General features: G+C 46.2%; 1 protein-coding gene across 1 annotated transcript; it reads right to left on the reverse strand.

The window, feature by feature from the left end:
- Positions 1 to 868: 868 nt before the first annotated feature.
- KLHL26 (kelch like family member 26) lies at positions 869 to 16081 on the reverse strand. Its single transcript, XM_072977943.2, has 3 exons — positions 15780 to 16081; positions 7695 to 7877; positions 869 to 4764 (listed from the first exon to the last, which is right to left on the reverse strand). Exons 1-3 carry the CDS (start codon positions 15908 to 15910, stop codon positions 3183 to 3185), a joined length of 1896 nt encoding a protein of 631 aa, XP_072834044.2. The 5' UTR covers positions 15911 to 16081; the 3' UTR covers positions 869 to 3182.
- Positions 16082 to 16979: the final 898 nt, after the last annotated feature.

A 16979-nucleotide genomic window follows, 5' to 3' on the forward strand; every position in this document is an offset into this window, starting at 1 on the left:
AAAAGCGGCCCAGGCAAAATCCAGAGTAGTAGTAGTAGTAGTAGTAGTAATAATAATTTTTTTAAAATTTAAATTCTAAAAAATCTAAAAACACAAAAATCCATGGCAGACTATTATTTTTCCCTGTTACCATTAGAGGGCAGCCAGAGTTAACGACTTTAAACAGGGCTTGGAAACAGAGGCAGTGACCTTTGGTTCCACCTAGTGGCCAACTCCGACACTGCCCTTTGCAAACACAAAACAAGTAAAGGTAGCCTTTGGCACCTAATTGCAGTTAATTGATGAGCTACAGGGATGTGTCTCGGTCACACACAGCCAGCGGTAGGCATCTCATCAATATGCAAACCTTACCTGAACACCAGGTTGATTCAGGCCCGTATTTTCATGGCCCCTGGGCCTCTGGCCCTTCTCCTCTCTTGGGAGTTCACAAGCCACACATAATCTGTTCTCCATCATCCCAGATTGCGGAATGGGCTTGAGTGACAGGAAGCCGGATTCCCAGAAGCCTTTGCCACCAGCTGTGTTGCACTCCGAAGGATATTTGGGTGACCAAAAGATCAGGAACCACTGGTCTACACATGCATAATAAAATTATGGCAAAAACATCACGTACAGGTAAAAAGAGTGCATTTTTATGTCCACTGTAACCGTGCTTCATTGTATATTAACATATCCTAGTGCATCCCCTCACTCACCTTCTTCTGAGAAATCAGAAGGCATGGAGTACATTACAATAATTCAGAATATTGACACATCAAATTACCCTCGAGCCATTTTTGCTTTAATTTCACATCCGGGAATTAAGAGAGTCAGAAATGAGTGGCCAAGCATGCATTCCAGCTTGCTCTGGAAAAAAAACACACCACGATTCACCAGTTTTACACATTTAATACAAGGGGATGATCTCCTTTTTTAGTGGATCAGTCAAGCCGAGATGACCGACTAAACATGGATTAAGGAGAAAGTATGTACGAGCTTTAACCCAGTGGGGCCACTTTCAGCCAGCAGAGAAATGGGCATACTAGAACAAGAGGAAATACTACAACCATAGTAACCCCACTTTATAATACAGTAGGACCCTGTATCTGCAGAATCAATAGCTATGGTTCTGCTTATCCATGGTCTGAAAACATTAAAAGGGGGAAAAAAAACCCTAGAAATATGAATTTTCACAATGTATTTACCAGAACTGGCCACTAGTGGGAGCCAGAGACCAAGCTATGTATTCTTCACCTCCACCACCTTAGAACTGCAGGGCTGAAGGGACCCAGATCATCCAGTCCATCCCCTCTCAAGGAGGCCGGGGGGGGGGGAGAATCAAACTCCCAACTTCTGGCTCCACAGCCAGAGACCTCAACCCCAGAGCTATTGAGCAGTTGCCAAAGAATATACAGTATTATATAACATGGTCTCTGGCTCCTTTTAGTGGCCAGTTCTGGTAAATACATGGTGAAAATATATATTTCTGGATTTTTACCGTGCTTTGTCTAGCATTTGCTATTATCCACGATTTTCAGCATCTGCGTGGGCTTGGAACCAGTCGTCCACAGAGATGGGAGTCCTATTTTATTAACATTCTCAGGCTGAGCTTGGCAGAAATGTGGCAGAAGTAACCGTGATAACAGGGAAATAAATTGATTTTCAGGATTAATTAAAAATTTTCATTTACATTGGGGAAAAGCGATACTTTTCCCCCCGGTACTGTTGCTTCTCCCCATTAACGCTTACATTAGGTATATCTAACGTAACGTTTGGGTTTGGGCCTCTCAGGAGAGCTGGCTCTAAAACAACCCAAAATCCACCATTATTTCAAGTGATCTTTTATTCTAGCCACTACAGGAAGGCAGTTCCTCCCATTTCCTGCTGGCTAGACCATCCTCTTCAGGCAGGCTTTTTGTTAACGACTGGTGGTCTGAGAGGGGTTTTGAATGGATCGCTGTGCTCTGTTGCTTTAAAATGTGTTTTAATATTGATCTTAGTGACCATTTTAATATAAAACTTGTTTAATTCTTTTTCAGTATTTGTATACTTACTGTTATTAGGGTTTAAATACTGCTTTAATGATGTAAGCCACCTTGGGTTCCTTTCGGGAGAAAGGCAGGACAGAAATATTTTAAATAAATAAAGGGCTCCATGCTACTTCCACAAGATGAGGTGGGTTTTGGTTAGACAAGACACAGCAGATAAGAGTCCTTCCCATAAATGTCCCATAAACTTCCCCTACATGTTCACCAAAGAGAGACAAGTACCTGCAAAGCCGTAACGCACAAGATTGTGCTGTTATTTAGAGTTGGTGTCGCCAAGCTGGAACTTATAGTCTTGATGTCAGCTGTGTATAAGAACCATTCATCAAAACAAAACAAATTTTAAACAGTATAATTCAATTCTCGTGAACACTGAACGAACAGCAACACTTTTAAAATGAAAAAAATGGGTCCCAGTTTGCTCCCCCAGTTCAGAGTCAAAGGCACTGTTGGATTTTCTGGAGGGAAAGAGGAAAATGGCCAGGATCTTCCTGAACGTTCAGACAGGCGGAGACGGTTTGCAGTTTTCGAAGACAAAAACAGAGAAAGCAAACAGGTGTGCAGTACACATGCATTTAAACTGTGCTTTTTTCTAGGAAACGTGAACACATGCCTGCATGAGATCATACATAGTTCATCTCCTTAGAGTCGATCCCCCGCCCGCCCGCCCCACCCCCCGCAATAATTCCTCTTATTGCTTTTGGGAAGTTTGAGACATTTTTTACTTTTCCCGATTTTGTTCCCATTTTCTTTAACAGCCCAGTCGCCACGAAATCACATGTTAACAACGCTTTGGGGTGCAGTCAAAATCCTCTGAGGGTTGCGAATGTAAGATGGGAGATGAAATGAGGGGGGAAAGCAATTACTTAACATCTGCAGGACGCATGAACGTTTGGGAACAGATTCTGTTAGGGAGCACCACCCCTTCCTTCTCGGGAGAACTCCCCATCCTTGGGTTCAAACCTCCTTATAATATTCTCTGGCTCCTCTCCCACCCCCAATGGAGGGATGGAGCACCCCATTGTTAAGAAATAAAGATGACCGAAAGGTAGCTCAACGACATCTTTCGCCTACCCTGGACACGGGGGCTTTAATTTTCAGGGCAGGGTAGACAAGAAGGTGCAGAGGATGAGAAGATCAGAGGTCTCTCGCCCATGGTCACCTCCGGGCTGTGCTCTGTGGGAGAATGACCGCCACGCAAGCGATGCCCGCAAAGGATTCTGGGAAATGAAGGTCCCTCTCCCACTCATCTGTCTCCGTGTTATACACCTGCACGATGCTGGTGACATTGTTCAGGTGCCAGTTGTAACCCCCCACAATGTAAATCTTCTTCTCCAACAAGCAACAACCGGCCTCGGACTGTCCTGCCCGCATGGGGCTAACGGTGGTCCACTGGTTGGCTTCTGGCACATAATACTCAACGGCCAAGACGTCAAAGCAGCGGTCCACGTGGTCCATGCGGCCTCCAAGGGCGTAGATCCGGTTGTTGGCGCTCACCATGGCGTGGAGGACCCGCGGTTCGTTCATGGGGGCTTTGAACTCCCACTGGTCCAGGGCAGGATCGTAGCAATGCAAGGCCTTTTTGTCCTCCACCGAGATCCCGTAGCCCCCCGAGATGTACAGCTTGCCGCCCAAGGTGGCCCCGGCATGACCCCACGTCCTGCGTTTGAGGGAGCAGACGTAGCCCCACTCGTTGGTCTTGGGGCAGTACCTCTCCACCGAGGCCAAGCTGCCTGACCGGTTCCTGCCCCCGGTGGCATAAACCAGGCCGTGAAGAACATTCAGCTGGAACTGGATCCGGCTCTCCTGCATGGGCTGGATGCGCAGCCACTGGTTCAGGTGGGGGTCATAGCGGTAGCAGAGGTCCACCGCCCCCTCGCCGCTGCGGTACTGTAGGTGCTGGCCCCCCACCACGTACACGAAGTTGTCCAAGGCGGCCACGCAGGTGTGGCTGCTCCCCACCTCCATCTCCGTCAGCTCCTTGAACTGCCGCGTGTGGCCATCTGGCAGGTAGTAGACCTTGCCGCTCACGGTCCGGTCGTTATCAGTGTAGGGGGTGCCGCCGAACGTGACGAGGGAGAAGACGTCCGAGCGGATGGCGGTCCGGGGAGACTGCATCTCATGCTGCCGGAAAGGCAGGATCTGGTAGTTGAAGGCCTCCAGGAGGTACTGCCGGCAGAGGACGTCCTCCACCATGATGTCCAAGGTCTGGACGTTGTCCACCAGCTCGGAGGACTTCATGAGCGGGAAGCGGATGTGGCAGAGGACCTGGCTGGCGTTCCGGCGCCGCGCGGGGTCATACTGCAACCAGCGGATGGCGGCCCGGAAGAGGTCGATCTCGCCGCAGCTCTTGAGCTTGTTGCTCTGGAGGAAGAAGACCAGTCGCTCCAACGGCAGGTGGAGGAAATCTTCTTCCTCAGAAATTTGGAGGAAATGTCGGAAGGTGAAGGAATCCACTGACTCCTTCAGGGAGGCTAGGCTGAAGGTGGTGGCCATCTGCCCGATGTTGAGGCAAGTCTCGACGCTCATGGCGGACTTCAGAAACTCCTCACACAGCTCCACCACCGGCACCATCTGCAGGAAGACGGCGGCCCCCAACACATCCTGAATGCAGTCCAGGTCCAGAGTCACCTCAGCGGTGTAGGCAAACTCTATGATGTGCTTCAGGCCCTTGGAGGAGACCCCTTTCAGCTCAATCACGTCTTGGCTGGCTTCTCTCATCCCGCCGGTGAACATGGCCCTAAAAAAAACACCAAAGACAGTTCAGAGGCACTTTTCCGAGGCCCTTGAAAAGGCCGTTTCTGTTTGCGTCAGGGTTCTGTGTTCAGCGTGTGGGGCAGGAAAAACCAACCAGGAGTTGCCTTAAAGAACAAGATATAATCACACCATAGCTCTCTGATTCCAGCAAGCCTACATTGGCTCCCTCTCTACTTCCGTGCCAGCTTCCAAGGGCTAAATTTCACTTATAAGGCTCGTGTAACGCTCCCTCTCTTCTGTCGTTCAGGAAGAAGGTTAAAATGAAGCGATCCATGGAAGCATTAAGAACCATCCTCATCATGTGAGAGATTTCCCAACCCACCCAGTGTAACTTTTAATTGGTTTCTCTTTAGGTTAACAACCTACTATTCTTAGGGCTGATTTGTTATGGTGATTCTTACAAGTTATTTTGGGTTGGGTTGTTGCGGGTACAGGCTGGGCTTTTCTAAACGGGTGGCTTGGGGGGGGGTTGGGGAGGAAAGCAAAAGTGGAGCCAGCAGGGTAGAAGTCAATCACCTCCTGGCCTAAGCTATGCCGTTCCGCCCTGCTCTGTCCATGGTTCTGACCGCATGCGGCCCACTTAAGAAGCCTGGGGGGGCCTGCGTCTTCGCCCCTGCTGGCTAGAAGGTGGAGGGGAAAGTTTCCATGCTAGGATTATTTTTCAGCAGTTAAAAAACCCCAAAAACCTGCCCTGTTGTTTCACGGAAATAATTTGTGACCTAATGACTGGACAGAGTAGCTATTCTTTCAAGATCTATGCACACACCTCCATAGCTACAGGTGGGGAAATGTGTCTTTATAAACACCGCTTGTAAGCAACCTTGGACAGTTGCCACCCAATGACAACAGACAATACAGGGAATAGAGACTGCCCCGTGCCTTTGTCTGTTCAAATAAAAAGACCAAAACAGCAAAATGGCCTGGGAGGGGGAGGGGAAATAAAGAAGAAGTGGAATCCTTCTTTTGTTTAAGCATTTATCCAGATTTAGGTCATTTTTACAAGGGGAGGTCTCCGCACTGTGTTCACTCCCTGTAGCCCACTGAGCAGCTAAGCCCCTACGTGGGGCTGTTTGTTGAAAAGGCCCAAATGGGAGCGTTACAGTCAGAAGCTCTTAAGCGGCTTCATTGTGGGGGGGAGAGGGGAAGAGGGCAATGTTTCCCATCAGCAAGGAATGGAAGGCCAGCCGGAGTGTGGTCCAATTATACTGTCTCTCTAACAGGGAGCGCCGAATCCAGATGGTCTCCCCCTCTCCTTCGCCCTCTGCCCTTGGCGGGAAATTTTTTTTTAAAAAAAAAAGGAGCCCAAATCGAGTTGGTGCTGGGAACGAGATGAAACACACTACGTCGCAGGAGAAACTCTGGAAGCAATTACAGCTCGGCCATCACACGAAGGCAGAGTCTAAGTGTGAGGTGGGGCCCCATCACACAGAGCCATTAGCATCTGGTGGAAGATCCTCCTCCTCCTCCTCCTCCTCTGTTAATCACCAGGCTGTTAGAGAGAGCCATAAAACCTCTGGAGCTAGATGTTACTAAGGAAACAAACACGGGGAGGGGGGAGAAGTATATACACAAACAGACATCTCTCAAAAGATGGGCCTGGAACAAAGCTGCCGTTCACACCAGCAAGTTGCGAAACGGTGGAGAAAAAGGCACAGAGGATGCTTCCTTCCTCTTTCCCGGAGGAGGGGGGAACGTGAGGAGCTTCCAGGCTCCATTTGGGGACGCAGGCTCCATTTCCACCAGAGACATGAGAAGGACCTCAAACCCACCCACCCCCAAGCTATCCTGCCCTGAATAGATCCACCACCCACCTAAGCCCACAAGCCAGGCTGGGTGTATTGAGGCGATTGAATTACAGGACACTTAATCTCAAGAGTAGAAATGCAGGCATTTGGGCCAGGACTTAACCCTAAGACCGCAAGTTTTTAGCACTTTACTGTGCAGAGAAAGAAGCACTCTTTTTCACGGGTTGCCAAGAGAAGCTTAGATGGCTTTTAAAAAGTAGATTTAACACATTTACGGGAAATCATCCTTACAGGATGGCCCTGCCCTCGCGATGCACCCGCAGCACTCTCACTGATGGTTTTTTTAAAATGGTTTTTATAAACCTGGATGTTTCAGGATGCTCGAATACAAAGGAGTGGCCATTTCTGTTTCTTTTTCATTTGAGTGATGTTATTTGTAAATCAGAGCGTACAACTTCGCGGGCTACAGGGCCGTTTCCCACACAAGCCCGAAAGGGCTGGAAGGTTAATTTTGGTTTTAAAAACAGCGAACCCCTCATCCTCACCCATCAAAAAGCAAAGTTATACAGAGGCTGAGCGTCTTGTTTTAAAAGAGAATGGCACCTTTTCAGTATGCTTCCCCCCCCCCATCTCCTGACCAAACCAAACCCAAAACAGGCCCAGTTCTTCCTGTTTTTTCCTCCTTTTAGGGCTTGGTTTCCAGTCCCCTGATCCTCCCAGTTGCCCTCCTCTGTCCTGGCTCCAGTCTGTTGGCATCCTTCTTAAAGTGTAGCATCGAGAACGAGACACAGGACTCAAGGTGGGGCCTCACCACTGCTGAACGGAGGGGATCTATACCACCTGGTGGGATATGGAGATGAGACTTCTTCCGATAATGCCTCCTAAAATCGCACATTTTAATATACAATCCCAAGATCCTTCTCATGAATGCTATAGATCAAAAGTTGAATTATGAACCAACTTCTGGGCAAGGATCCTCTCCAGCCCCCTCTGAAGAGATCGAGAACAGAACCTAGAATGTTCTGCGGGAAAGCTGGGGCGGATCTGTGCCGCTGTGGCCCCTTCTAAGTTGGAACACTTTTTCATCTCGTTCCCGGCACCAACCTCCATGATGTTTTGTGCAGCATCTTGGGGGCGGTGGGTGGTGGGACCGAAGGCTCTCACTCACCTGAAGTAATCACTGCATGCAGCCAAGACAACTTTGTGGACCTGAAACACCTCGTTGTTGATGGTGAGGATGACGTCAAGCAGCTGGGCCTGCGCCCGGAGAGATGCCAGGCCGTGCAGAAGCGTGGCGCTGTGACTTGGTGCAGAGAAAGTGCATTTCAAGATGCTGTTCTTGTCTGCCATGCTAGAAGGGAGAGAAGCGGGGGGGGAGGTGGAGGGAGGGGGAAAGAAATGAGGAGAATATTAGTTTTTGAGCCGCTCAGATGTAACCGGCCATAAGGGGTCACGGGAACCTAAGCAGAGTCTATTTCACATATTTATTCAAAATCTTTTTACCCCACCTTGCTCCTTAAAAAGAGACCCAAGGAAGCTTGAATCGCTAATAGACCATTCTAAAAGCTAAAAATGGTGAGTTTACAAAGGTGGCTTACATCGTTAAAACACAGCTTAAAACAATAAGTATGCAAATACTAGACTCTGAGAAACGGTAAACACAAGCAATACTGAAAACACATTCAAAGAAGGCAGGCCTCAAAAAAAAAAAAAAGAACCACGCAGGCCGCCAGTCACACAGGGAGAGCTGGACAGAAGAGACAGGTCTCTGCCTGCTTGCGGAAGGACAGCAAAGGAGGAGCCATTCTGGCCTCCAGTGGCAGGGAGTTCCAGGATCTGGGAACAGGCACTAAGAAAGCCCCTGTCCTGTCCCCAACAAATGCATTTGGGAGGGTGGCGAAACCGAGAGAAGGCCTCTCCTGATGATATGAACAGAGTCCTCCTGTATCGAAACACAGCCCCCCCCCAATATCTGCGGGGGTATGTTTCCAAACCCACCCACCCCTACGGATGCTGAAGCCACAGAGCCCAAATATGCCACATCTTCTGCATAGAAGCCCTTCCAGTATTTGAAGACCCCCACAATCATCTTATTTTCTCCAGCCTAACTTTATCCCAGTCTTTCCACCGTTCTTTGCAAAACTTCACACACACACACACGCACACACACACACAAAAGAACAGAGCTGCCTGCCTGGTGGGAAGGTTGTTTTTCCACTCTGCTTTTCAAAAATGAATATTTTTCCCTTCCTCCAGAGAAAAAAAAATTATATAAAAACAAGGTAATGAGTATTTACAAAGAGAAGTGGTGGCAAGTGAGTAATGCCTCAGCATTATTTTGTAGTTAGAGGAACGCGTAGTAAGGGGTCACAGAGCACCGCACGGAAATAATGGCGGTGGTGGTGAAAACATGTTAATGTTTTCTGACTTGGCAACGGCATTCTTTTGTGTTTCTGTAGCCAGGGAGAAAAAGTAGAGAGGAGAAGCATCGCCTGCTTGGCAGAAGCCCCAGAAAAAGCACAAAAGAGAGCCTTGAACAATTCTTTGGAGATGCCCACGGATTGCAAAACAGGGAGATCTGCTCGTCCGTCTACCCTTCGAGTGGCCCCCAAAGCAAATCAGGGAGAAGGAAGGAACTGCTTTCAGCCACTTCAAAATGTCCTTTTTGGACAATGAAGAGAAAAACAAACAAACAAAAAGTCCAGTGCTTTAGCGAAAAGGAATCTGTTCTGTAAATAAATGTATTCCCTTTTTAAAAGATTGTTTGTGCCGTTCTGAACACCCCACATGAAGAAGGAGGTGGGACTAACCAGAGCAAGTTCAGAGGAGGGTCAACCAGGTGGGATCAGAAACCCAAGCCCTTGGAGGAAAGACTGGAAAGAACTGGGCAGGCTAAGCCTACAGAGAAGGAGGCAGAGGGGAGACAGGGGAGCGCTTTTTCAAAGCCTCGAGAAGGTGGTCCTACAGAGGAGGGGCAAGATCTGTCCTCCATCCTCCCAGAGTGAAGAATACATAATAATGTGTTCAAGGAAGCCAGATTTGGGCTGAATATCAGGAAAAAAATTCTTAACTTTTAGAGTGGTACGACGACGGGACCCATGACCTCGGGAGGCCTTCAAGAGAAAAATGGACTTCTGTCTATCGGATCGGCTTCGATTTGGATTCCTGCACTAAGGGGGCTGGACTGGATGGCCTCCGAGGGACCCTCCATTCCAACCCCCATGATTCTAGGATTCTATGAAAAGAATAAAGCAAGAAAAAGGCAAACCACAAGGGCTTCTGGGCCTACTGTCTCTTTTATCAGCAGCCACAGGTTCCACCAGAGCTTGGCGCAAAAGAGAAACAGAATTCGCCCATGGATGGGAAGCACATACTTCTGACTGGGGAGAATCTCCGTCAGGGGGGCAGCAGCTGAGCCAAGAACTTGACCAAAGCACCCCGAACGTTTCAACTATGAGGAGCCATGGTGTCACCTGACCAATGTCCTCACGATTCCCTCTTCCTTCTGTTCTTAGCTCACGGTAAACCAGGACAGATTTTTCCAGCGACAGAAGCGTGCATAAAAACAAAAATAGGGTTGCAAGACTCTTGGCTTATTTTTGTGGCGGTGCACAATAACAAAGAGTGGTTTGCTCCCAAATGGACAATTAAGAGCCATTCGCTTTACAAAAACCCTGCCCCTCATTTGTGGATAGGATCTGTCAGATCCTCTGACTCGTCTGCCTATATTTCTGACTTCGGGGTGGGGGTGGGGCAGAGTGGTTGGCTATGGGGACTGTCACAGTAAGCACCTGTGCTTCTAATGTACCACTACACCGCTGGCTAGAGTCTTAAAAAAGTTACTTTTCAGATTTCTAAATGACCGGCCTGGCACCTCCAAGTTCCCCCAAGAGCTGAAAAACTTTTGAGACAGACTCTCGACGAGGTCCAGCTTTGCGACAGAGAAGAAACTGACTTGACTCTATGAACATGAGGAACCCCCATATCTACGGTGGATCCATTGCAAGACTCCAGCGGATGCTGAAACACATGGATTATAGCAAACGCTATTTTAAGAGCACTGAACACTGTACAGATAGCCTGGTCTCCTGCCTCCCTCTAGTTCTGGTCAGTTCCCCTTTAGAAATATATATTTCTAAGAATTTTTCTTTTCATATTTTTAATATTTTCAGGCCACGGCTAAGTAAATCAGTGGATACTGATTTCGCAGATACAGGAGGTCTTACTGGATATTATACTTCCTGAGCTGGCTTCAGTGGGATAAAGAGTAGAATTTTTTTTTCTTCTCAATTACACAATCAGTCTCAAGAAGCTCATTTACCTGGTTAGTCCAAAAGCAGGATTAGGTGACATGGGACACACCAAAGTAAGTTGTGGTGTTGACTGATAAAAATGGATTCTACCCTTGAGCTGGGCTGAAGCAGCTATTATGACAGCATCGGTGTGAGATGACCTTGGTTAACTATCTCACAAAAAGCAGGACTTCAAATCAAGCAAAAACCCTCTCTTCTCTCGCCATCTCTTCCACGCTTTTCCATCTGAATCTTTGTGAGCGCCTTTTTACATGGCATACAGTATAATGAAAACAAAAGGCAACACAAGAAAACAGAAAAGTCTTTCGATGTCTTTAAGACCCAGCAGATCTTGGCTTCAAATCAGTAGGAACTGAAGAGATCAACAGCAAACAAACAACTGCCAAATGAACATAGGAAAGAGAGGGAAAGAGACACTCAGCGGAGAGGGAAAGAAACACTTAGCAGAGAGGCGGGGTTTCTCTTTGAAATTAAAGGCTGGAAGAAACAATCAGTTAGTGAAGGACAGACAATCACTCCAGCCCAAAAACATCCCTCCCAAGAGTCTTTAAGACCCACAGATGTATTTTGGTGTGAGTACTCACAGATGATGGTCCGCTTCTTCAGATGTATGGGAGTGCAATCTATAGGCTCCAAGTTTATCTACACAGGGCCCATGCTCACCAGAACGCCAGATTAAGCAGGAACAATTCAAACTCCCAACCTCTGGCTCCACAGCCAGAGAACCTACACCCCTGAGCTCACTAGCCACCTCTGACTTCTAGTGGCCCTTCCCAGGGTTTTCTAGGTCCTGATTCACCACTCCCTTCCTCTGGGGATGCCCTGGGACTGTGCAGCTTGCCCAAGGCCACCCGGGCCGGCTCTTCTGGGATGCAGAGCAGGGAATTTAACTCCCAACCTCAGACAACCTAACTCAAAAAGGTGGTCTCTACACAACACAATTAAACAGGCACAAATTTGACACCCAAAGCAATGCACAAAAGCCACTGAAAGAGTATTTTACCTCCTTGGGGCAATTTGTCCCAGATCTCATAGATTGCTTTCCATGTGCATTTTTATGGATTGCAACCCACTTCTGGAGACACACGGACTACACAATATTGAGGTCCCCGATCTATATACACAGAGTAGCTGCTTGCGGCTGTGTGGACTGAAGGGAACAGGATACAGAGGGTCACAACCGAGTCATTTCTACAGTGGGGTCTTGACTTGAGAACTTAATCCGTATTGGAAGGCGGTTCTCAAGTCAAAAAGTCTGTAAGTCAAGTCTCCATTGACCTACTGTGCATTGAAAACCGATTAATCCCATAACAGGCCGTTTTTGTTCCATTTTGGATTTTTTCTGGTCTGTAAGTCAAATCTCAGTCTGCAAGTCAAACCTAAATTTTGCGGCCAAAGAAGTCTGTAACTCAAAAAGTCTGTAAGTCAAGCCGTCTGTAAGTCAAGGGTCCACTGTACTGATAACGAAATGTCAAAGTGTTGATTAGGTAACTGCCTTGGCCACACTTTAATGAGCTAATGCAAAACATCGACAACCATTAGACTTTTGTCTCAGAAATGCACGAGCAATGAGTTCTGCATCCAGGAAGGAGAATTGACTGGGCTGCAACTAGAATTCTGCCAACGTCTTTTGGCGATATACAAAACTGCGGCGAAAAGCTGTTTTATATATTAATATCCACTGCATTTTAAGGAGGTCATCCTCCTTAAAATGCTGTGGGTATTAATATATAAAACAGCTTTTCGCTGTTTCTCTGTTTCTCAGAGAGGTGGCCAAAGACACGGCTGGAAAGGGATACAGACCCCTCGTACCAATCAGCAAGCCATCATGTTCAGATTTAATTATCTGAATATTTATATTTTATAAGGATTTATTTTTTTGTTTATGATAAGCAGAGTGTCTGTGGAACTGGTAAAGCCACTCCTTAAATACCTCAGCTTACCTTGAAAGCCCTATTAGGGTCACTGTAAGTCAGTTCCAACTTGATAAACAGTAACAATTTATTTAATACAGTTCTCTGCCGCATTTTCAAGACCATTCCTAATTTGCTGCTATTAGTACTTGTAAGAATTTACTGCGGCCCGTCATTTATTAGTGTTTTATTACTCTAACTACCATTACTACTTTTATTATTATTTAATACTTTTTATTACTTTTCTTTTTAAAATTGTATTCATTAATAGCCTACTATTTACTATTATTTGGAAATAAGTAAGTGAGCCCCATTCTTGCTGAGTTTCCGGCAGCCAGCCAGGCCTCTCCTGTTCCATATGGCTTGTGGTTTTTAAAACTGGTTTTTTTTTCTTTCTAAATTGGCTTGTAAAGACCCTTCTGACAATCTGTTTAACTGTACAACACTTTAGCCACAGAAAGGTGCTTTTAAAAACAAATGACTACCGAAGTCAAAGTATAGCCGCAATTGTTATTACCAACTTACTGTTTACTAAAAACAAAATCAAAACAGAAGAATTGTAACTCTGTGAAGACTGATTTATTTTGTGACTTCAATCCACTGTTATCCTAGAATATAAAAGCTCACATTGATATTGACTGGTTAGCTTTCAAGGCGCGAAAAGGCATTCATTTTTGCTTTGTTTCATTATATTTGTGAAACAGACTAACACAGCTACCTCTTTGGAAATGACTATTTATGAATGTACTATTGCTGTGCTTTGTCATTCACTATGAAGGGACTACTGTATTTACAAACTAATTCAACGGCCAGAATCCTATGATTCATGCTCACCAGGGTGAGTCACGTTTTATAAATCTCAGCTGTGAACTGTTGGATTGCTAAGGAGTCAACACTCGTGTTCCTTATCACGCACCAATTGTGTGAACTGATGCACAATGAAGTACAGTATACACCACCCAGAGTAGACACGTTCTAGATGGGATATACCTGTATATAAAAGCACCGGCTCCTTAACTAGTACCAAATCACCACTGAGATGTACACTGTTCAACTTACGTTGGTGTACATACATTATAGGATGGTGAGCATTGTTTATTATTATAATAATTATTATAATAATTATATAATAATTATTATATTATTATTATAATTATTATTATTATACATCTTACGACATCCGCACCAACGTTTTCTCGGATGGAGCAAATCATTCAGGGACTGCTCTCCTCGAGGAGGCCGACTGGTGCCAACATTACTTTAGACTGGTAACAAGTGAAAACACGACGGTAAGCGGCTTTTTCACATGCACGCACACCCCCATAATCATTTTGAAAGTTTATGCCATGGAAAGCATTTAAATTGAATCGGATTCTCTTAATGGGACTTCATCGGTTACTCCCTGCCCTGAGGTCAGTCACCATACAGCAGGCTAGAAATGCTTTCGTAAATAAATGCAAACTTTTATTCTCATTGTGACGAGCATTCTCCGACTCTTAATTGATCTTCAATTAATGTAGTATTATTGTTGCCAGTACAGTACTAACTTATTATTAACTTGGCTTTACAGTGGACCCTCTACTTAAGGAATTAATCCGTATTGGAATGGTGGCTGCAAGTCGAAAAGTCTGTAAGTCGAATCTCCATTGACCTACAATGCACTGAAAACCGATTAATCCCATAACCAGTGGTTTTTATTCTATTTTTATTCCATTTTGGTTTTTTTCTGGTCTGTAAGTCGATTCTCTGGCTGCAAGTCGAATCTAAATTTTGCAGCCAGAGAAGTCTGTAAGTCGAGCCGTCTGTAAGTCGATCCGTCTGTAAGTCGAGGGTCCACTGTACTGTTATTAGTAATGTTATTCTCATCAGCAGTGTATCAGAATACTGTAACTGTACACAGTATACTAGAGTCTATTCCAGTGTGATATTAGTGATAGGAATACTGTTAATCACAGGACATTTTGGAAGTCATCAATCAACAACAATAACAATTGGTGCCACCAAGTCAATTCTGACTTATGAAACCCTTTTCAGGATTTCCCAGGTAAAGAACATGCAGAAGGATAATAGTTGTGTATCCTTGCTCTCCTTAAGGCACCCCTGTTACAAATGTACTATAATAGTAGTACCGTAATACTAGTATTAATAGTGATGATGATGATGATGATGATGATGATGATGATGATGATGATGATGATGATGATAAATTTGTAGCTGTTTTTCTTGTTCTAAATAAAACGCCTTTGTGGACATTATATATGGTAAAATATATGATATAATAATAATACGCAATTGATACATAAATAAGACTGGTTGTTATTTATTATTATTACTATTATTATTACAGTCATTACTATTAATTTCCTACACTATCACATGTCAGTGTATTCATTTATTATTAATAACAAGCTTGTACTGATATTATAATAATAACACGAGATCAATAATGTATTTTGTATAATGTGTGTGTGTGTGTGTGTGTGTGTGTGTGTGTGTGTGTAGACAAGATACTGAATATAATATCGAATAATGTATATATTATTTATTTATTTATTTAACTTATATGCCACCCACACTACCCGGAGGTCTCTGGGCGGCTTACAACATTATACAGTATATCGATAATAATAGTACAGTAATAATAAAATAAGAACCATGCCAGTCAGGGTAGTTTCTAATCGTTGTCCTTAAGGCACTCACGGAAGGAGAGGAACCGTATAACGGTAGCCGTTTACTCCCGCTATATGCATATAGAGTAATAATAATTACAGAATCCCCATTGGCAACCTAATCAACCCCACCCCCACGGCTGGGGAGGGTCAGGGCGAAGGATGATGGGGAGGAGGAGGAGGAGACCGGGGGGGGGTTCCTTCCCAGGGTCCCTGCCTTGGCTTGGTGGGGGGTGGGGAGGGTTCCCCGGGGGTTCCCCTCCCTCCCGGAAAAGCCCCCTGAAGGGGGGCGTCTCTCTCTCTCTGTGTGTTTCCTCTCCCCCCTCCCTGTCCCCCCGTCCCCCTTTTGCCCCCTCACCTGCTCCGGCTGCTACTGGCCGGACTGGCAGGACTGGGAGGGCCCCCTCCTCCTCCTCCTCCGCCGGGGCCCCCACCGGGGGTGGACGGCCGCTGGGCGGCGAAGGCTTCGGCCCCGCCGGACTCCGCCATCTTGGGGGCCGCCCTTCCTCCCTCCTTCCCTCTTCCTTCCTCTTCCTCCTCCTCCCCTTCGAGGCCGAAGGAAAAAAAAAATAAGAAAAAAAAAAACACCCGCCGGGTCGAGCCGGAAAGGCCTCTTTTCCTTTCTTTCTTTCTTTTTCTCTCAGAAAGTGGAGTGGGTTTTGTGTGTGTGTGTGTGTGTGTGTGTGTGTGTTTTAAAGGATTAACCCTCTCTCCTGCTTCATGGTTACACACGCACTCTCTCTCTCTCTCCCTCCCCCCCCAAAGGACCCCTCCACCCCAACCGCCCCACCGTGTGACCCACCCTGGGAGGGCAGGGGCGTCGTCGTCTGAGGTAGGCCCCCACACACACAACCGCCTTTATTTCCTTTGATTTTTTTTTACCTCAGGAAAAGTGTGGTTGTGTGGGTTTGGGGGGGGTCTTCTTCCTCGCCTCAGCGCTGATGGGGCACCCCTTGTTTCCTCATGAGGAGCCCCTCCCAAAAAAACTGGTTCACTACACAGGCCATCATCATCATCATGGTGTTGTCAGGGAGGACTTTGTGTGAGAAAAAAAAAACCCACACATAAGGGCACCCTATATCAGAAGGCATTTTTTGGGGGGAGGGGGTGGAAGGCCCTTTGAAAAGAAGGCTGCTCTAGGGAAACCTCATCATCTCCCTTTCACAGGGAGATGATGCAAAAAAAAAATCCCCTTGGAAACTCCAAAGGAGGATCCTTGGTGTCATCTGCAAATTTGAGAAGGATCTCTACTTCTCCTTCATCCATTCATTTATAAAGACATGCAAAAACACCAGGCCAGGTGTTTTCAGGCTGATTAAGTAGTGTAGCGCTATATCGCTCATGCGCTATATTTACCATACGATTACACCGAGATACGGTGGCCCTACATTATGGTTACGGCAACGCTAATTATGGTTGACGAGAAGTCTGTACATGCAGCAGCCTGCCTCAACCATTGCGTGTCTGCTAACCAGGTTTTCTCATACAACGATTTCCATGTCTGTTTTCGCTGCAAGAAAGCTTCAAAGCCGGAGACTTGCTTGGATTTCCACCTTTT

The sequence above is a fragment of the Pogona vitticeps genome, chromosome 7 (genome assembly GCF_051106095.1).
Source record: "Pogona vitticeps strain Pit_001003342236 chromosome 7, PviZW2.1, whole genome shotgun sequence".
Classification (NCBI taxonomy): domain Eukaryota; kingdom Metazoa; phylum Chordata; class Lepidosauria; order Squamata; family Agamidae; genus Pogona; species Pogona vitticeps.